This window comes from Paramacrobiotus metropolitanus, unplaced genomic scaffold (assembly GCF_019649055.1).
Source record: "Paramacrobiotus metropolitanus isolate TYO unplaced genomic scaffold, Prichtersi_v1.0 Parri_scaffold0000010, whole genome shotgun sequence".
In the NCBI taxonomy this organism is placed as follows: Eukaryota; Metazoa; Tardigrada; class Eutardigrada; order Parachela; family Macrobiotidae; genus Paramacrobiotus; species Paramacrobiotus metropolitanus.
The window spans coordinates 2064458-2086384 of NW_026570230.1; the positions used below are offsets into that span (position 1 = coordinate 2064458).

General features: G+C 41.1%; 1 protein-coding gene across 2 annotated transcripts; it reads right to left on the reverse strand.

The window, feature by feature from the left end:
* Window positions 1-14341: 14341 nt before the first annotated feature.
* LOC129583317 (N-acylethanolamine-hydrolyzing acid amidase-like) lies at window positions 14342-16877 on the reverse strand. Of its 2 annotated transcripts, XR_008689771.1 has the most exons (11): window positions 16508-16877; window positions 16197-16306; window positions 16035-16104; window positions 15832-15958; window positions 15659-15749; window positions 15510-15586; window positions 15221-15393; window positions 15096-15158; window positions 14925-15020; window positions 14513-14702; window positions 14342-14441 (listed from the first exon to the last, which is right to left on the reverse strand). XR_008689771.1 is itself a non-coding variant. In XM_055475082.1 (10 exons), the coding sequence occupies exons 1-10, from the start codon at window positions 16759-16761 to the stop codon at window positions 14633-14635; spliced, it is 1131 nt and encodes a 376-aa protein (XP_055331057.1). In that variant the 5' UTR covers window positions 16762-16877; the 3' UTR covers window positions 14342-14632. The 2 variants fall into 2 exon arrangements, 1 of the variants encoding a protein (XP_055331057.1); XM_055475082.1 differs by having other exon boundaries at window positions 14342-14702.
* Window positions 16878-21927: the final 5050 nt, after the last annotated feature.

Sequence of the window (21927 nt, forward strand, 5' to 3'; positions counted from 1 at the left end):
AAACGGATCTCCGAAATTGTTCGGCAATGTGATTGTCAGAGTTCGGGAAGTAACAACAGTCACATAAACGTTGCTTTTTAGGCTGGCACTTTAAAGAAAAAACTGCAAAAGTTTCTCCAGTCTGATGGAAGCCAAATTCTCGATAAGCATCAGCACCTTCGTTTTTAGCCCATCTACATCGTCTGACGTCGGAGCCTGTTGGTATGACCTTGTTGGGAGCCGTCGTCGTCAACCGTGCCTTCGTCGTTACGGTGAGTAATACACAGTGCACGTACTGCAGAAATTTACTTCCAAGGTTTTCTTTGACGGCTTCTGTGTCGCCGTTAGGGTACGTGAAATTTTCTCTGGCCGACGCCGGGTTAGCGTACTGTCACCGATTGCACCACTGTGTTCCTTAATTATGTCAGCAACAAATCAAAAATAATGCATTAACGATTTTAAGAACATGCCATGGACAGTTACAAAGGTTTCATTGTAAAGCGTGGCATAAGGTTTGAAATAGTTCGTAATGTAAAATATGAAAAACTGCAGACGATTAATTTTACTTTTTATTTATTTTGTTACAGTATATTTTCTTCCGATCATAATAATTATTATAGGCAGTGTAAAATATTGAAAAGAATTATAATCATTTTAAATAAATCTGCGCAGGCTAATAGTAACTGTGTACTGGCTGACTAGCCGAACAAAGCGAAAAAAATGATTATACGAGAATATTTTGCAGTTGTAATGCACTAGTCTTGCTCTTTATGTGCAGAATTAATGCTACGGAACTCGTGGTACTTGTGTAGTTTTGCCGTGCCACTTTACTACAGTTAATATAGCCAATTTGTAAACGGCAGTTCGAGCAAGGCAATAATAAAACTTTGGCAAAACTTGTAAAATTAATTTTTAACGCTGCATATAATCGAAAAATTATATAGGCATATACACCAGATGCTCTGAATATCAAATTGTCCGTGGTCAATATGTTCTAAAATTCTTTTTGTCTTGTAGGTCATTAGTGTTGCTGCAACATACATGCTGCTTTTCTGGGAACTACGCGAAAAGGCGTTTGGCGAGAGCGAGATGAAAGAGATACAGTATATTATGAGAACAGAAATCGCCAATATCACTTGCAAGAATGTGTATAAATGATTTTCAAACCTTTTATTTATCACCCAAGTTCAGCGCTCTTATAAACAACAAAACATAGTCCTAAACTTGTCAGCTATCACGCGATCAAACAGCACGTGTTTTATATGCAGCCAATAGCTACTGATGTTCCTAGTTTATACCTACAGTACTGTGACCTGTTTGGAAAATACACCGTGAATCCACTATGTGATGATATCATGACAGTGAAAGAAAACCTGTTAATTTTATTAATAACTACAGAAGTTCTTTTTTCCGTGCACCTTGGGTCAGCGACTCAGCACACTTAAAGCTTTGAGGGCAAAAGTTATTGAGCAAATCCGTGTATCCGGAATAGTAAGGGAATACGATGTCGCATAACTATCATCCCTGAACTGCGCCAGTCATCCGCCCAGAGTTTCCGTCATAGCGTCTATGCAGCCGTACGCGCGTGAGCATAACCAAGTCTGATGACTGGTGCAGTAGCAGGGAAGGTACAGTACACTGTGGCGCGTGAGCCATCGCGTTCTTCGTCAATATACGAGAAAAAATTACAAAAAAAAAAAAAAAAAAAATTACAAGATTCAAATGATTTATAATGCGAACCCCACAGAAATGTCAACAAATGTAGAACGTGATTTACAGAATATGAAAGCACGCTGGCAATTTTACAGCGAGGTCAGGTGAACCTTCATCTTTGGTCTAACATGTCCTGTTAAAAGCAGAAGGTAACTTAAGTAAATTAAGCTGGATTTATAACAGCAAGAGTTGTGCGAGGTAGACGTCTGGTCAATACGTAACATGTCATCCATGTGTCATTAGTGTATGATGTTAATATACAAAATGTCCACTCAATGCCCATCAACTGACAGCTTCCCGCAACTGGTTACATCACCAATGAGGCAATGCTTATTGAAATTACCGAAACACACTCATCCATCAACACAATATATGCACCAGTGTGGGTCGGACTCGGAATTAGGTGTTAATTTTAAAAGCAAAACTGACAATGGCGAAAACTAGCAGTCTTCAGACAATTTTGGGCCCGTGGTTTCTTGTAATGTACCTTCTGGGATTTGGTTGTTTTCGCCAGTCAATCCCGATATCCGTTGTGGGACCAAGATTTCGTAAAGGTCTTCAAGTATTCTGCTGCTTATTTGGAATTTTCTGCATAGTTGGACAGATTCTGGACTCTAGCGACCAACTCTGCCGGAGCCTAAAAGGGATCAGTGACATCACATGGTCTGCTGAAAAAATCGTTAGTGTCTTTGTTGATTTGCAGTCTTTCATGGCTCTCGTTATTGGATCTTTTTATTTAATGGCAACTATGCATCACTGGCCTGTGTTCGTTCGTCAGCTGCATTTAAAATACGGGCGTCATTTCACCGCAACATGGAAGTGGTACACAGTGACGCTTGTTATTTTGGCGAGTTTACGCATTGTTTATATGTTTGGACAAAACGTCAGCGAACTGATTCTACAACTGGAACGTCCGCAATTGTGTGTACTGGTTGTGAATATGAATGCTGCATCGCGCACAACAGCAAAACATTTGAATTGTTACTTAAAGTTAGGTGCGGCCGCAAATTCTGTGGCCGCCTTAACTATGCGCTACATCACTGCGGTGATTGGTATCAGTGTTGGTTATTGTTTTGGTGGCTTAACAAAAGCTTTTCGCAAACGCTACGATAACGGTAAGAAGCTGGAGGTTATACTGCAAGACCACGCAGCATTGAATGAAATGGCGGAGCAATTCGACAAGGTAGTGTCACCGATATTGTTTGCCTTGTTTATGTTTGCCTTGGTTTTGCTGATGGACATGGCAAAGTTGATCATGCTGCAAGACGGTCGCCGCCTTCTGCAACTTTTACCTGAACTGATTGATATGGCTCTGTTAACATGGTCACTGGTATACCTTACGGAACAGGTATGCAGATAAATGCCAACGAAAAGCGGATCCATGAAATGTTTCTTGACTAGTCTAATTAAAGATATTGCGCGAAACATGAGTTGTTGCTATAGTATAAAGCGATAATACTTTCATGGCTCTTTAAATCTTCCATCCTTATGATCATTAAGAGTCACTCGGTACAGCGTTATTGTATACTCTAGGCTGGCACTTTGAAGAAAGAGCTGCAAAACTTCCTTCAGTCTGATGAAAGTCAAATTTTAAGTAAACACCAGCGCCATCGGTTTGCAGCCCATCTGCATCGCCTGACCTCTGATTCCGTGCGAATGACCTTGCTGGGTACTATCCCTGTAGACCGTGGGTTTGTCGTTACGGTAAGCGATGCATAAAGCATGCACTGCACAGATTTCTTTTGGCAAAACCTTTTGTTACTTACGACCTTATAGGTCATTAGTGTTGCTGTAACATACATCTTACTCTTTTGGGAACTACGCGAAAAGAAGTTAGGCGAGAGCGATATGAAAGAGATACAGTACGCCATGAGAATGGAAATCGCCAACACCACGTGCAAGAACGTGCTTTAGCATTACCGAGAGCTTTCAATAATTACTGTACCGGAGCTCATAATGTTTCAGGTTATCTAATTTTAATTTTTGACGTTTCTAGAATCACATAAATTAAGAAGATACAGAACAGTTCCTGCGGGTAGCAATGTACGTATTCGCTACGAAATGAGAACGGCGCCGCAGGGACCCAATCTATATGAAATTTTCACGCTGTGTAACGGGCTGTAATGTTTTTCAAACGTTTAAAACGCAAGTCTTTGCAGTTGTTAAATGTGCAAAACGGAACTGCTTGTGATTGACCTTTACCGGGAAGCACCCGCCGTCTGACTGTATTTCGGATCTGCGTAGCAAAAAGTTTATTTAGTAGTCTATGGACTGGTACTCGTATAGACATTAATCTACTTTGTTATAAGGATGGTCCAGATGCTTGATTTCGATTTGAAAAATGGAAAACTCTTAATGCATCTCTTTTACAGATCAATTAAAAATCCCATTAAAGTTTGAATTATTAGCTTGATGTCTAACAGACCGCATACTGACCCGTCACCGTGACTACAGTATTGGTATCCCCAACTAATCAGACACCGAACCTGCAGAAAATATAAATTGGTCAATTGCCCTTAATCACTTTGTTGGCCATGGAGCGAGTGTCTCGCGTCGGGCGTGTCTGTCGCTGTGTACTGCCGGGACCATATTATTTTAAACGGCACAGCAAAAAATTCTGGACGCGCTTATGTAACTTTAGCCGAGTAGAAGCGGGTGCCACCGACTACCAAAGCTATCTTAAAAGTTTACCTTTGTCGCGCGAATCGCATGAGCAAGACGTTAATAGTAACTTGTATCCCCAGTTAATGTATCAGTAAACACAGATCAGATTACCGGGGAGCGGCAGATACACGCAAAATTTGTTGGCATCTGTAGCTTCAATCAAACATGAAGGCTATGTTTGGCGCATGTTGCTCACCCCGAACTTGTTTGATACGCAAAAAGTTTTTGAAATGAAATGCTTATAGATACAGCTATAAAAAATGAAGCGAGTAAGCGTTGTGGGTGCGAAAATTACGAAAACCAGCTGTCTGAAATCGTTGTTGCGCCCATGGTTCTCTGTAATATATCTGTTTGGATGTGGTTCCTTCCGGACGCCTGCCGACAAAGCCGCTGAAATTCCAGTATGGCGTGCAGGTATACCATTTCGCCTTGCATGCTGCCTCGTGGGAGTAGTTTCTGTAGTCGGACAGATCATTGTGTCGCTCGCTGACTTCTACCAAACAGTCCTCTTAAAAAACAACACCAGCTGGTCAGCTGAGACTATACTGGAAGATCTTATGAATACAATGTCACCTGTTCTCGTCATCGCTGGTAGTTCTTATGTCATGGCCACAATACATTCCTGGAAGAATATCATCCACCACCTGGATTTAGGGTATGCGCAATATTTGACGAAAAAATGGAAATGGTGTACTCGGGTTTTCATTGCGGCATCCAGTGTATATATCATCTATGTGGTGGTGCGCTCGGCATGCGCTAATTTCCGTGATCTGGACGTTTCGGTATTTTTGACGCAGAGTGCCAATGCTACCGCAATCCCAACGTTATCACGTGCCGTTATAAAGTATTATTTGTCCGCTTCAACGCTGATAATCGACATTATTGTCTTTCCGTGCCGTTATACGATCACCGTGATTGGTTTCACTATTGGTTGGTGCTTTGCTGGTATTGCGCATTCGTTTGCTACTAGCAGAATTGAAAAAAGTCAATCTCTGGAAGTAATGCTAAAGGAACACGCCGGTCTGTCGGACCTGGTTCATAAACTGGACAGCGTGTGGTCTCCGGGACTGCTGGGCTTGTATGCGTTTAATTTGCTATTGCTAATGTGGGCAGCTAAAAGCATTGTCAATCCGGGACCTGCCGACATTCTGAGTATTTTGATGCCGGAGTTGATTGATCTGGTTTTAAGAACATCGGCATTAGTATATCTAACAGAGCAAGTAGGTTTTCGACTTTTCGGTAAGATTAAGCAAAAACGTTTTTGTTAATACTGTACCATTATTGCATTTCATACGCAGTACTTTTCGTAACGTACATGTATATCAGATACGTGAATTATCTTACTACTATTACATATAACTGGCAATTACTCGTAGCATAAATTTTTGTTTGCTTAAACGCTATCAAAACCTACATGTGCTCGATGTTTCCGTGGATAAAACATGCACAGAACCCTTTGATAACTGCTATATCTATACGTTTCTATCTGTCAGTTTCTTTGTTTCACCATTTGTGTGTGCAAGTGCCAGTCAAAAGAAATACATACTCGTATAGTTCTGTTTATGTATTTTGCATTAAAGAGTTTTTTATGTATTCTCGAACTGTAGGCTGGATTGCTGAAATATCATCTACAAGGGTTTTTGGAATCGGTCGATGTCCAAGCACTGGGTGGTCATCAACGGCGGCGTTTTGCTTCACATCTTAATCGGCTACGCTCAGAAAATGTTGCTGTGTCTCTGCTGGGATTTTTTCACATTGACCGCCACTTCGTTGTGACAGTGAGTGCTACGATATTATAAACCACTAGTGCTACAATAATCGAGTTTTCGTCGTATGCCTTTACCTCATCCAACCGAATTAAGACAAGTGTCCCCGTGTTCTATAGATCATCAGCATCGTTACAACATATTCGGTATTAATTTTGGAGCTGGGTGACAAGTCGCTCGGGGAAGGCGAGCTGGAACAACTTAGAAATATCATCCGGAAGGAACTTGGGAATTTGTCAAGGACACATTAATATGAGGATTTAGTGCCGGTTTACAGCAGTTTCAGTATGGCTGCTAGCAATACGCTTCACTCGTTATTTCGATAGATTAAATCTGTTTCGGTGCTGAACTGACCTCATGTGTTTTATCGGTTTTTTACTGTAACGCATATTTTAGCTGCCCGTTCGCATAAATTATATTTTTCTATTTCTCTAGCATTTAGAATGGCTGCCCGAAGTTTATTCACCAAGTCACTGCTACTGTACTTTTAATTATGGTAAGATAGTCTTCTGGGATTTACGCAATGTTCCGTAAGGGATGAATGTTGTCGCCATTCCAATATTTATTACGATAATAGTAAGTTGTCCCTAATGTTTATATATTGTATTTGCTTTGCAAGTGTCGTTCCTTCATTTGTTACGCTTAGAATGGCCGTTGTGGTACGAATAGCAAATAAAATAACTGCCGCTATGTTATCAGTGGTTTAAGATTTACTGCATCCGTGATTTCGGGACGTTTAAACTGAAAATTAACGATTAAATTGTTGATTAAATTTAGTGGAAATATTGCAAAACGCCGCGCTTCTGAGAGCGTCAGCTGACGGCTTCTCCTGTTGGATGCTGTAGACACCAGCAATCTTTTGTATGATAGGACAGATTCTCGACTCTACCGATCTTCTCTGCCGGAACCTAAAAAGGATAAAGGGCATCGCATGGTCTGCTGAACAAATCGTCGATGTTTTCGTCTATCATCAGTCCTTCATCGTAATTGTTCTTGGCTCTGTGTACCTCATGGCGACTGTGCATTATTGGGTAGAGTTCGTTCAACAAGTACAGTTAAAATACGGGCACCACCTCACCGCAACATGGAAATGGTACACGATGAGTTTTATCGTAACGGCAACTGCACGCATTGTTTATATGGTTGTGAGAAACGTGTCCGAAGAAGTTCCACGATTGGAGCGTGCAGAATTTTGCATACCTGTTGCAATTATGCATTCTGTAACAAAACAATTAAAGTGCTATGTTAAGTTAAGCGCGATCGCAAACAGTGTTGGTACCAACCTTGCCCGCTACACCATTGCCGTGGCCGGTTTCAGTGTTGGTTACTGTTTCGGTGGTATATCAACAGTTTTTTCTAAATGCTTCAGCAGTAGTAAGAAGTTGGAGGTTCTGCTTCTAGACCATGCTCTATTAGCTGAAATGGTGGTTCAGTTCGACAGAATTGTGTCACCGGTACTGTTTGCAATATGTATGTTTGCCCTGACGACACTGATGTATATTGCAAGGCTGATTATGTTACAAGACGTTCGGAGCTTGCTGGAACTTTTGCCTGAATTAATTGATATCACTCTATTGACATGGTCCTTGGTCTATCTTGCGGAGCAGGTACACTTCATGAATGCAAATAGAAACAGATAAAAAACAGCAGATGCACACAAAACAGTGTGCAGGTCGAGAGAGTTTGGGAAATGGCGATGGCCAAAATAAAACTGAATATGACTAAAATATCTTTGGTTCGCAGGCAGGTTCTTTAAAGGCAGAGTTACAGAAATTCCTCCAGTCTCCCGGAAGCCATATTCTGGACAAGTACCAGCGCCATCGGTTTGCATTTGCAGCTCATCTTCACCGTCTTACATTCGAGTCTGTTGGAGTGACTTTGCTGAGAACCATCGTCATAGATCGTGGGTTCGTCGTTACGGTTAGTGATGTCCAGTGCACATGTTGCGCAGATGACAGAAACTTCATGGATAGACTTGATAAAATAAGGTATTTTCTATCTTGTAGATCATTGGTGCTGCTGTAACGTACCTGCTTCTTTTCTGGGAACTACGCGAAAAGCAGTTTGGCGAGGGCGAAATGAAAGAGAAGTTTGTTACGAGAACGGAAATCGGCAATATTACGTGCAACAATGTGCGTTTAATGCTTTGAAAAGCTCTTACTTATTACTGGGGTTCAACGCTTTCTACGATTAGTTTTGTCTTAAACTTGTCTTTATCACTCCCACGATCAGACATCAGTTATGTACGAATAAAGTTATGCATAACCTTTGTCATAACTGACCTTTGTCATAACTCTCCCGTTGCGTGTCTGCAGTAATAGTCGATTATACTGTACGTAGAGCTGGTGTCTGAAGACCATAAAACTGACACCGCAGTTATTTTTACAGAATGGTTCAAATACATGTACCGCGCCCTCAGTTATAGTTTATTTGTATGCAATATACCGCAAATCAGGAAACTAGGGTAGGTTTATTTCGTAAACCAGACATCGAACAGATATCAAAGTTTTTTTTCCACACACGTTATGGTTATAGCTCGTCTAAAAATACGTTATGGTTCATCTAAAAATACGCACCTATAATTATTAGAAACTGAATAATTACCTGAAGGTACAAATATTGGCGATTCGAGGCCTTGACAACTAGGAAGCACAAGGTCTCATCTAGAAGAGCACATGCACCTTTAATTACGTGAGCGCACTTAGTGCAACGTGGGCCCAAGTTTCCATGCCCTGTTAATCCCGTACTCGTATAAATGTACAGAAAAAAGTTTAGTCAGAGATAATTTACAAGCTGAAATTTCGAAAACTGTAAGAAGTTAACTGAAGATAAAGGCTGAGAGTCGATTTACAAGTTTATAGGATTTTAATTACGTGTCCCTTGTAAAAGTTATTTATTTATTGTATTCATTGCACAGTGCTAGAATAGTATTATTTTATTTTGAACTTGTACAAGCAGATGCCAATTACATTTAAACTTTAAAAACACGTGTCCCTTTATTTCGCTAGATAAATCTATTCCGTTACAAAACTGATCCTGATGCTTTGCTAAGGGTTTTACACTGTGACGCTAAGTTCAGCCTGCCCGTTCAGTAAGTTTGATTACTTTGATTATAGTTTGATACGAGTATTGATACGTATTAATTTCCTGAAATTGCAACATGGCTGCGCGCATTTTGAATTTACATACATCTGCCACTACTTCTAATTAAAGCAAGATAATCTTCTGGGAGAGATTGTTAGAGGCACGACAGCCTGCGTGGTAGATACACCACTTGGCGTATGCGTACCAACGCACACATGCTGATTCGCCCTCTCTCGTACGTACGTGAGTGGCTGCACTGCACTCTGGCCAGGTGCTTATGGCGGGCACCCGCCAAGGCGGGTGCAATAAGGCGGGTTCAATATTAGTGGCGGGCACCGTCGAATTGCACATTGCACTGAGGCATCAATTGCGGTGCACCTGCCTAATCGGTAGTGCACTTCTACTTTGCCTTATTCGCCATTTTGTTTTTCGTGACTGAATTCGTTCTTTTAAAACTGTAAGTCAAAAAAACGAACGTTTCGTAGTCTCTTTGTTTGTTTTAACTGTCCTGCATGTAGGCAGCAGGTTCAATCACGTGACCACCTGCAAACAGAAAAAGATGTAAAGCTACATGACGTGGATCACTTTGACACCTTCAGAATTTCAAATATTTTTTTGTAAAGTTGAATACAAAAACCAACGTATTCTGACACCATTCCATATTTTTTTAAGCAGCCGTTATATATGGTGTCACGACGTGACGAGCACTCCGCTCTTTTTGATTCATCGTGAACTAAACTGACAACAACAGAATGAAAATAGGTAATCAAGTGGCGCTGGCATTGTTGCCATGCACCGTTACATATAGTTATCTACTTTAAAGCATCAAACAAACTAAAATGACCTCAATATAAAAATTAACAGCAAAAATTAAGAATAGTAAGTTACGTAGATCAGAAAAAGTACCAATTTTAACAAAACAGTAGCCTTCGAAATTTGGTTTGCAAAACGTACAGAACGATATTGTCAGTGTTAGCCATTTAGCAAGCATAATGCATTTAAATGTTCGAGAAACCGTTCGCCGTATTTTCACAGATCCTCGTGCATACCCTGAATCCGGAAAATTAAGCAAATATCATTCTAATAATTATGATTTTTTATCGTTAATGAAAAAATTTAACATTCGATTAGTCTTTCAGCCGTACCGTTACAATTTACGAGACATTCAGGTTACCAGTCAGTGACCAGCAAACAGAAAACGCATTTAGGTCTACTAACTGCTTACATATAAGTAAACCTTTTTCGCTTTTGTCCCATACAATCTGGTTGGACACGCATAATGCGATTCAAAAACAAATTAAAAAAGGTTTCAATCTGTATCGCATCACCTGTATTTCAACCTGTATGGTTTCCCGAAACAATTCTTTGAATAAAGGTTGAGCAAAACGGGATTTACTCAGCTCTTTTATTTTTACCGCTGCAGTTTCCCATATTTTTTTCATCAATTTAGGCTCGGCGTAAGTGTTTTTTCCCTTCATTCATTTTATCACAGAACATTTCTTCACCTGTTTCGATCTTCGAGCTCGAGCAAAATTGGAAAGGCCTATTTATTATGCATTCTTTGTTAATAAACTGCGGTTACCAGATTTAGGCTGTGGCCTAAGTTGGTAGCCTGAATCAAAAACGTTTCCCGAAATAATCCTTTGAATTTAGGTTGCAGCCTATTTCGTTGCAGTATACTACAGGCTTTCCGCTTGATGTCAAAAAATGCTGTTACCTTTTTTCTTCCGCAGGTAAACATTGCAATTGTGAGACCATTCTAGGGCGGAGGCAAAAATGGTTTGTTTTCCTTTTCAAAGTGCCTCTTTTCTGGTTTTGCTTCGGTCGAAAATTGTTACAAAACAGCTGCTTTGATCGCTTCGTTTTTTTAAATATCAGTAAAATCATCTTGTTGTTCTTAAGCGATGAAAGCTTATAAACACGTGCTTGAAAAATTATATCATTTATTATTTTTTCCTTTTGCGTCTCATAGCAAGTTATAGAAGAAAGCCATATAATTGGCTCTGTAATGCGCTAACGTTAGACAGAAAGTTAATTAAAAAACATAACTGATTATATATATGCATAATTTGGTTTGCTGTAAAGTATTAATAATTTTTTCATTGCATAAATGCCAAAAAATGGCATCGCTGTTAACTGTGGGCAGTTGCAATTAAAAATAAAATTATCCTGGCGCTGCTGGAAACCATAGGCGTAAATATTGTTGCGTGTCAGGTGAAGGTTCCTTCTCTTTTTTGATTTCAGAATGTTAATTTATTTATTTGTATCGAACTGCTTGTCCTAATTGTATAACTGTCATCACCTACACGCAAGCCCTTTATTAACAAAATATAAATTTAAATATTTTGCGTCTGTGCCTTTTACCTATGCATTTTTGTATAAAAGAAACCATTTCTTTTTAGTGATTTAAGAAACACCTGCCAAGTTAAGTGAGCCCTGGAAGCCAGTAGAATAAGTCCGCACTCAAAGTAACGGGTCACTGGGACGTTTATCGTGCATTACGCATTTTTTAAATTATAACTAACAGCTTAACAAATCAATTTAGAAAGACCTTGTTGAGTTATTTTTGTAAACAATGTTGTAAGGGTTGGTTTTAAAGGTATCAATAATCATAAAGCGTGGAGTAGCGTTAGCAAGTATAGTGTATGACTTGCACTAGCAGCTTGGATGCGCAGCTAACGGGAAAGTGCATTGTGCAAATGCATTTCTGCATTGCCCGCTACCGAAGCCCGCCTAATGGTTTACACCCGCCTTATCGCACCCGCCTTGGCGGGTGGCCTTATCGCACCCGCCTTGGCGGGTGCCCGCCATAAGCACCTGGCCTGCACTCGGCCTCTCCGCCTAGCGGATCTACCGTAGGCGGTAGGCGCACTCACTGAGCATACTTGCTCTCTCGTTCCTCTCACTCGCAGTATGACTCAGCGCCTATACGCTCGCGTTGGATACGAGCCCAGTCTGCGCATCACATTCCACATGTCTGGACCGCACGACGTTGCCGCCAGCGCTTCTTTCTCTACACTGTCTCATTACGCGCTAGAACTCGCTCGCAGCAACATGACTTGCTGATTTTCATGCCAGACATTACGCAGATTCAGACATTCGGGTATCTTCCAACGCCTATGTAGGTTTTTGTGCATTATGCGCAGTAGATACGACTGGTAACGTGTGTCATCACGATCCGGAGCTTATCTACGCTCCGAATGGTCAAAACAACCATACCGCACGTATTCGAGATACCGCGCTGCACAGCTCCGTTTTTCAACATACCCGTTCTTATCTCTATGAATCATAACTTATGCACCATAATGCGCTGCACTGGCCGTATACCAGCCCACAGAGAAAGATGTCTGATTTTTCGTATTGGCGTCTTTGTTCTTTCTCCCGCAATCACGCGGTATTTTGCTCCACTTTATTTGTCAATAAAGATCACTGTGAGCTCCCTGCGCTTGCCTGTTATAAGATATTAAGCGATATTCCTCAAGGGAGAAATGTTGCCACTATTTTAGTACATATTACGATAAAAGTCAAATGTCTGCAAATTGCATGTATTTGCTTTGCAAGTGTCGTTCGTTCATTGTGACGTTGGGAGTGACCGTAGTACGAATAACAAACAAAGACCATTTATGGCTTTATCTGCAAGTACGCTTGAGCGATGAATAGATGAATTTCCCGTTTTTCAAAGGATAATTTCTGTGCATATTATTACCAGTGATAAGTATCTGTACCATGAAAATCCCACAACCGAACAGTTTATGGCCGGTGCTAGCGCCTTTGTTTATTGTATTGCGTTGGTTTGGCTATGGTGGTTTCCATCGCATGAGCAACAGCAAGAAACCGAATGCATGGCAGCAGCTAACTGAATTTGGTCCACGCTGCGTCGGAATACTCTTGCTAATGGGCACGATAATACGCGAAACTGACGAAATCTATTATAAGGTTACAGCAGGAAAAACAGAACCCCTTGCAGCAGAGAATTTTATTCAGAAAATCGTGGAATTTCACGAATCACTGGTCGTAATTGTTGGATCGGTGTACATAATGCTGACAATGCACAGCTGGAAAAAAATCATTCGGCAGCTCGACTTGCTGTTTCAGCATTATTTTGATAATTCGGCTTTGAAGAACGCTATACTGATTATGCTGGTGGTCGGTATCATTAGCACGAGCTATGATATTTTCGGGGAGGTGCTCACCATCAGAAACAGAGATATCTATTGCCGCCCGTTAGAAAAGCATCTGTTAGGAATCGGTAATAACTGCACCATTCCAACGCAGCCGTCCATCCAAAAGGTCATGGCAGATGGTACATATTATTTTTCAGCCGCTTGTCATGTACTTAATAATATTGCTATAAACTGCCTTCGATTCGTCGTTCTGCTTATCGTTGTATGTATTGGTTTCTGCTATCGATCAGTTTTTAAAGCATTTGCTATCGGAAAACAGAGAAGCGATGCCAAACTGGAACAACTATTACAGGAACACGCTAAACTCTCTGAAATGGTCGAAAAATTTGATGCTGATGTATCTCCCTTGATACTGATTATGTATACGTATTCCATGATAATGCTGATGTACTGGCTAAAGATATCATAGAGTTAAATGCACATCCTGTCGATGACATCATCTACGAAATCGTTAATTTTGTCTTGAGGACAACCGTGTTCGTTTTCGTTGCGGAACAGGTAAAGAAAGACTCGACTAGCAAAAGCCTTTTAAAAGTTTGTAGTAAAGACATTTTATGACACTTGGAAGATTACTGTACACCTTTGCTTCGCTTATTTATTAGGCTGCTTTGTTAAAAAACCCTCTTCGGCGTGTGCTGGAATCGAACGACGTTCATTGGCACGATCAAAATCAACGTTTACGCTTTGGTTCGCATCTCCAACGCCTTAGACACGAGCCGGCGGCTTTTTCGCTCTTGGGAATCCTGCACGTTGACCGCGGCTTTATTGCAAAGGTTCGGTAGTGAGATGCTGCGCAAGATGCGGCTGCAGCTTCCTTCCATAGCATAAAGTCGATAAACTTCGGATAAAATAAAGGTTTGCTTACGTTTTTAGATGCTGGGTTTCTTAGTGACATACGTCTTGCTGATGTGGGAACTGCGTGGAAGCAACTTTGGACCAGATGAAATAAAGCAAATCAAAAATATATTTAACCAAGAATTCGCCAGCGGTGCACAAAACTTCAGCACCAGCCGTATCATCCCATAAGAACAGTGGAACTTTATTGGCAGTTCTATGGAGGATCAAATGAAAATTTGAAGAATTCATTGTACTTTCTAATGACACTATTGACGATTATCTTACAGATACTGTCTGTCTTGTAACATACTGCCTCTCAGTACATCTTCAGCTGTAATGTTGGCAAATCAACGGGTCGCTCTAGTTAATTATGTGGTGTTTTCTTTGAAGACGTCTTGCTTTTCCTTAGCACCTTATCCATGTCTGTGTCTCGTTGGGTCTTGAAGCACTCATAACGGTGGTGTATACTGTATACCTAAACATCGCAGAGTATAACTAAAATTTAAAGGAAAAACTGAAATTCATCGACACAGATTTGGTGTTGCCAGCTCAATACCCGGAAGTATATCAAGGTGTGCAAAAACAGAATTTTACTATGTATTTATTTCGCTTCAAAAACTATAAGCACTTTAGATACTAATCCCTGTCTTCGGGCTAATGGTTGAACAGGAACTTACTTGCTGGTTGAAGTACTTACTGGTTGAAGACTTTGGGTGTACTGAGTACGTTGAACATTGTCATCTTCCCAATAGCATTCTGTCCTGTTGCGTTCATGGATTGTTCCGCCGGTGTCCTAGCAGCAGAGCGCTATAAGTTCTGTTATATTAATTGGATGCATGATTGTAAACGGAAGTTTGCCTACAACTACCTGCGGTCATCCCACCAGGGAGGGTTGTTCCAATGATCGTAATTTGTTTCCACTAGGTACCATCTGCAAACAGTACCGTTTTCTAATTTACACGAGCTATGCTGATGACCTTTCAAAATGCGTACCTGCCCTTAGCCGTGCTTAACGGCCAAATATCAATAGCGGATCTCCGGCTACGTGTCACAACGGTACCTTCATCTCCCTTCAGTCCACCCAGTATAACGTAAACAGGGGCCGGCATGTGCAAGCTGGAGACGAATGCCACTGCTTCTGAGTACGAATTGGCTTTGTCCATTAGCTGTAAAACACTTACAAAATATGATGGATGTTACTGTGCATCGCGCATCGCGAATTAGTGCAATCAGAAAAGCTGTTGAAAGTATAAAGTTTTTATGTGGCGATGGATTCACTAACCTCTCGTAGATCAAAGCCCAGAAGGGAGACCTTAGGATCAAGCAGTTCAAGGATGTTATCTATGAAAGCTCCAACATCTGCAAAAATGATAAAAATATGATCATTAAGATAAATATTGTTCGATTTATGTAATTCAAATTTCAACCTACCACGCTCGTCGATGCTCATGGTGAAAGCATTCGGTTTGATGGCGGTGACCAGACCAATATAACCGGCAAATGTAACTCCGGAGAATAGGGTCTGTGCATGTTAGCAAAAGAGTCGTAAGATGGTAACAAAAAGCGCAAAAGATATTAGCAGATAGCTGCAGCAGCAAGCCGACCTTTCCATTTCGCTGGAAATTGACGGTGATCGTCGTGTTGCGAAGCTGCGAGGTTGAATTGTAATCCAGGTTTCGGGCGTGCCAAATGTCTCCGTTTGCGTCCGTTGCTACGATGCTTGTGCAAAAACTGAAACAAAGCAATTGGTATCGTATATCAAATTTTGATGACGGTTTTTCTTCCATTTTGGCTTATCGCGCTGTACGCAGATAAATCGTATCCAATGTTCAGCATTGTCACCAAACCGACATCCGTGTTCGTCTTGCCAGCAATTCCTGACAAACAAAATTAAATAAAATAATCATTATCGTAATGGCTTTTAGACTGCATTTGTGAATTCGTTTTGTAAAACAAAAGATCTCTGTACCCTGTATTTCGTCACGATATGGCTGCGGTAATTCCTTATGGATGAATTTGGCGATTTTTGTTAAATATGGCAGCATTTTTGGCGACAGGCCCATTTCTTGGAGCAGCAAACTGAAACAACGTTTATATTTTTATTGATCTGCTTTTTCATCTTCTGCATCTCTCTATTCACTTATTTTAGTTACCTGAACAGGGCCTTACTATAGGTATTGAAAGAAATGTTTCGGCTAAAGTGGCCCGTTACCGATTGATACTAATGGTAACTTTGGTATGTCGTATTTGTTGCTTTTGGATTTGAGTAAACAGGCTTACGTGATCGCCGCCACGGTGTCCTCCTGTGTCATGGGAAAGTCATTCAACACTTGGTCCCATCGATGATGGGGGTCGTCATCGAGATTAATGTTGTACTCTTTGGGAGTAACTGTGCACCCATTCGTCAGGTGTTGAATATCTTTTCCCGAAGAAACGCGTCCGTGTCTGTTATGGTGAAGCACACCCACTGCCTTCTTCAGTTGACCAGCAACAACTACCAGTATAAACACATTCCAGAACCCAGGCGTGACCATTTTAGAAGGTCAGGAGCAACTTAAGAAAGAAATGCGCACAGACAGGATTTCAAGGAGGACAATCGTAAAATTAATGGGCTATGTAGCAGTTGTTGGAATTTTACTGGAACATATTGGTTCAGTACAAATGTTTTTGCTCTTATCTCTATCAGATGCAGTTCAATCGTATCACTGGCAAGTGTAGCCTTGTAGAGAGATATTGCACTAAAGATCAAAGTACAATGGCTTATCTGTACAACACAATGCCAACAAGCACAATAAATGCTGTATGGTACTGACCACTGCATGGTTGTCATTGATATCGCCAATGTATCTTCGTTATTTATCGTCAAAATACTTGTTGATTCTGTTACAAAAGCGACATTAATATTAATGAAAACTTTTTAGATATAAGAATATTTAGTAGTTTTCAGAAGCGCAGTAAGACGTGTAGGTATACTCATCCAGGAGGTCTCACATTAGATTTGTATAACAATATTTACAGTTTTGACTAGAAACGCTGATAGTGATTTTTACTAGTCATAGAAGATGTTTTTGCACAAGCTGTTGTGAGACAAAATCCATTGAAGCTGACAGATTTTTTAGTTCTTGTCGAACAATGTTCTGAATTTGCAGTTTTTCTCCGGGTCCAAGATCCTTGTCGCGAAACTCAAACATTAACAGTATGTAGGTTAACAGGACACTGGCCATCTGTAACCGACAATACTGATTATACAGATTCTGTACTTGTGTACACATTTTATGAAGCTGAAATGATTTCTAAGCTTACTGTCGCGATAAAACCACGATTTATGTTGATGATGCCGGCTAACGAAAATCCAACAAACTTAGTAGAAAGTCGGTGCAGATGGGCTTTAAGCCTGTCGCGATCGATGGCACTTTCGCTACTGCCGAGCTGAAGGACATTTTGCACAATTTTCTGCATTTTGCCTGCCTAGATAAACGAGAAAACATTCTGAATTTACAGACGTCTATTTAATGCCCTTTTCGCTAACACGCGCTACTTGACAACAGTTACGGTACATTGTTCAAATTTCGAAACAATTTTCTTGGCATGCAGTGCATATGCATGTTCTTTCCAACGCACTGGCCAAGTACAAAACCGTAATTCGACAATTTATTTTTTTTTAAATTATCACTTTCATTTACAATTTGTGCAATATATTAACATACTTTACAGGATACTGAAATGAAATGAGTAACTTAAGCAACTGAGCCATACACAGAAAATAGCCATCGTCAGCAACAGGGTACCGATATTCGAATGCCGAAATCAATGACAAACCTGTTCTGTTACGTAAATGCAGACCCAGGTGCGACAGACAACGGCAATACTTTGTTGAATTATGAAGATCCACTCGGCTTCGTCGCCAGCAATGATCTCATTAGAAATCCGCATGTACATGAGCATTTCCCAAAAATACAGGAGCAGCATCACTGGAGAAAACAGGCCGTCGAATCTCTCGACGACATGCGACAAGTTCGCGTGATCATTGCATAATGGTAGTAATGCGCCACTGTCTTTACCCAAGACCTTTTTGGCTGACGTACTCAGCTGACTGAAGCACTGTCCCAAGCAAATCCCAATGATCAGAAACAACAGTATGGCCAAGCGTGACGCTCCGCCATTGACGGTGTTACTGAACTGGATGAATACAACCAGCGCAGTGGTTACCGGTTTCGGCAGCCAACTGACGTGTACGCTTAGCAGTTCCTGATACAACCGGTTTGTATGTTGGACGATTACATCTCTCTCCAAGGTGTATATCACCATCGCTATTGCAAAAACGCTGGATATGATCACAAGTACAAGAAATATCTTCCTACAACGCGGTGTTACGTAGGCACTGAACTCCCCATCCAAGTGGCGCACCACGCGTTTCCAGCGTGTGACGGTCAGTCGCAGATAATTACTACCCAGATGGGCGATAATAAAATCTTCAATTTGCACGGCCACGGTCACAAGGTCCTGAGTTGTCTTGACAGATATTAGGTCTCTCATGAAAATTCCGGAATTAAGGAAAGATGGTACTAGCTCTAAGAATATTAACCAGACCGTCCACAATACGTACAGTGCATATAAAATATAGGCGGTACCACGGCGTCGTTTCGGATGTTTTCGAGGTGGATGCAAAACCTCATAACCGGCAAGTCTGAAGAACCAAAACCACGGTTGTAGAATGTTCTCCATTTGAAAAAGTGGATTTTTAATTTTCATGATCATAACTTGGCGAAAAGTCGGCTGCATTACAACGCAAATGCAGATGATTATCAGAAAGAAGAGTCTGTACAATTTCCTTGTTTTGAGGTCCAAGCCTTCTAGGTTGTTGCGCACGGGGATCGTAGCCACTGACCTTGAGAAAGTTACGTAAAGGTCAAAAGTGTGCGTTCCTTCCTATAGTTTGCAATAGGTTGGTGCTTTACCAGAGAGCTAATCCAGAGGACCGCTTTGACTCATGGGAATTACATTTTGCGACCTCATCGTTTCTGCTACTGTAGTACGCAGGCCAGTCCTCGTAAACAGAGTTTTAGTAGTGCTATTACTGCAACGAGTAGACAACCACATAGGGGTCTTTTATTCTGGCCTAATAAAACGTATAATTTGTTTACGGTGGAATAAAAAAATTCGTAGATTTTATTACAGTAGTTTTACTTTTTAGTTTTTGGAATAGTAAATATGCATTTAAATGATCGGCCAGCTATCACATTTGCCTCAAAAGAACAGCTTGCAGCGACAGTTTTACATACAGTACAAAGACACATTACGTTGGCATTGGGACTTTACATAACAACCACCTACACTTGCCTGAAAACAGAAAACATAGGCTGCTTTTTAGTGTAGACTGTAGAGTATAATATTCACAATATTAATTCAAAAGATGGCTCACAACATGCAATGCTTTAAATAAGCGGGTATTCAATCCAGTCTGCTTATTGTTAGCATGACGACAGCGAAGACAGTTTGCAGTCTTTCAGATGGATTCAGTTTCCCTGGCGCTTAGCATCCCAGTGCCAGTGAAAAGTTTTGTATTTCTTCCCGGAAAATGTTTCGGATGTCCTGCTTTTCACTTTCCTCAAATCCTTTTTCGCGAAAGTCCGCCATTAACAGCACAAAGGTCAGCACGACACTGACCATCTAGAATTAATCGACCGTTGTCCGTTGTTACGTTGTTTATATTCCTAGTTTCCTACAGGAACTAATGCGAAGAAACTTACTGTAGGGAGAAAGCTGCGGTTAACATTTACAATTCCCGCTAAAGAAAATCCGACAAATTTATTTGCACTGCGATGGAGATGGGCAGTTAGGCGTCTGTAAGATGCGACGTCCATATCATCGTTATCCTGAAGGTGTATCTGAATTATATCCTGCAGTTTGGATGCCTGTCACCAAACAGTAGTTAAATATAATGCCCCTTGCTTATTTTGCATGACAGGTAGCATTAAAATGTCACACAATGAAAGTACATCCTGTGCATAACAACCATAATGATATTGTAGCAGAATTACTGCACCTGTTCCGTGACATGGATGCAAGCCCAAGTCCGATAAACAACCACGGTCATCTCCTGCATAAGAAATGCGGAGGAGAACAGGCCTTTAACGCCCCCAGCATCGATCATTTGCATAAACACCAGCATTTCATAAACATACGCAAGCAGCAATACTGGAGAAATCAAGGAGCTGAAATTCTTCACAATTGCCGATAATTTTGCATGTTCCGTACATACGGCCATCACGATTGGAATATGTGGTTTACCGGCTTCTTTCGCCACCTTGTTCAGCCAATAGAAACACTGGCCCATGTATACAGCAATTAAGGGGAACAAGAGCAGAACCATCTGGATCGCTAAATCTTTAATGACATAGCTTACTGCCACGATGACAGTAACAATCGAAATTGTTGATTGTTTAGGTTCCTCTATCATGGAGAAACGAAGGAATTCGCGGACCACATGTTCTTGTACTTTCAGGCGGAAATCTTTTACTGCACTGTGCGCTGCTATAGCGACAATATACACACTACTGACGACCGTCAGTGCGATAAAAGCTTTGCGAAATAAAAGCGTGCAATGATGGGAGAACGCGGTATCCAGTTGATTGATTATGTGTGGCCATCGTGAAACGGTAAAACGGAGATAAGTAACGCCGATGACAGCCATGATCCATCCCTGTACACTCACTGCGGTATTAAGAAGACTTCGAGCATTGACTTTCGGTGAAGCGGGAGCTACTAGCTTGCGCAGATGGCCGTATTCCATGATGCTAGTTATGTCCAAAGAAATAAACCAGGCAACCCACAGAATGTACACCGCACGCACACCGTAGAAAGCCACACGACGCCCTTTCCGTCTTGCAAAGTATGCATAGTCATAGCCGGCAATTCTCAGGAATAAAAACCATGGATGTAACAGACTCAGAAGTTTTGGCATGCTGCCAGATTTACTTTGGTCAAGATCGTCCATTAACAACAATGTGCGATGCCGCTGCTGCTTGAAAATCATACGGCGGTACCGTTGGAGAACCGTTGGTCCGACTACTGTTAAGTACTATGATGTCAGTGTGCATGTATGTGTTGTGTACTCCATCTCTTTAATTTTATAAACATCGCAAAAGCACTGAGAAATGATTGGCAGGGGATCCTGGGATCCTTAGGCGCCGAATGTGTGAACTTGAGGCTTTCACCGGAAAAACACAAACATCCCGATCGACCGCTTGATGAGGCAACTTAGTCTACAATCGAAAATACCTGATTCCTGCTTGCACATGTACATACAGCTTAGGACAAAAAAGACGCATATTTCCCACCCACAGCATTCCGAACGAATGCGGCGCAGTGCGCTGTACGACTCAGCTAAAATATCCGGTTGTCGTACAAGTGCACTTGCCACATGCGTACGGATATCTGGGTATGGGGCTATGCGTCTTTTTTGTCCTAAGCTGTACGTACACCTACCACCGATAACAAGAAAGACTACAAGCACAAATGAAGCGCCAGGTTGTTATTGGCAGTGCTCCATGCATCATGAGCATTGTGGCGAGATAAGTACAGAAAATTAAATAGAGGGAAGAATTACAGTAGATCGCCGTTTAGTTGTACATCAATAATATGAAATGGGGAAGTTAGCCCACAAAGAAAGCCTTCCATTACTGGGAACCGTTTTAAAA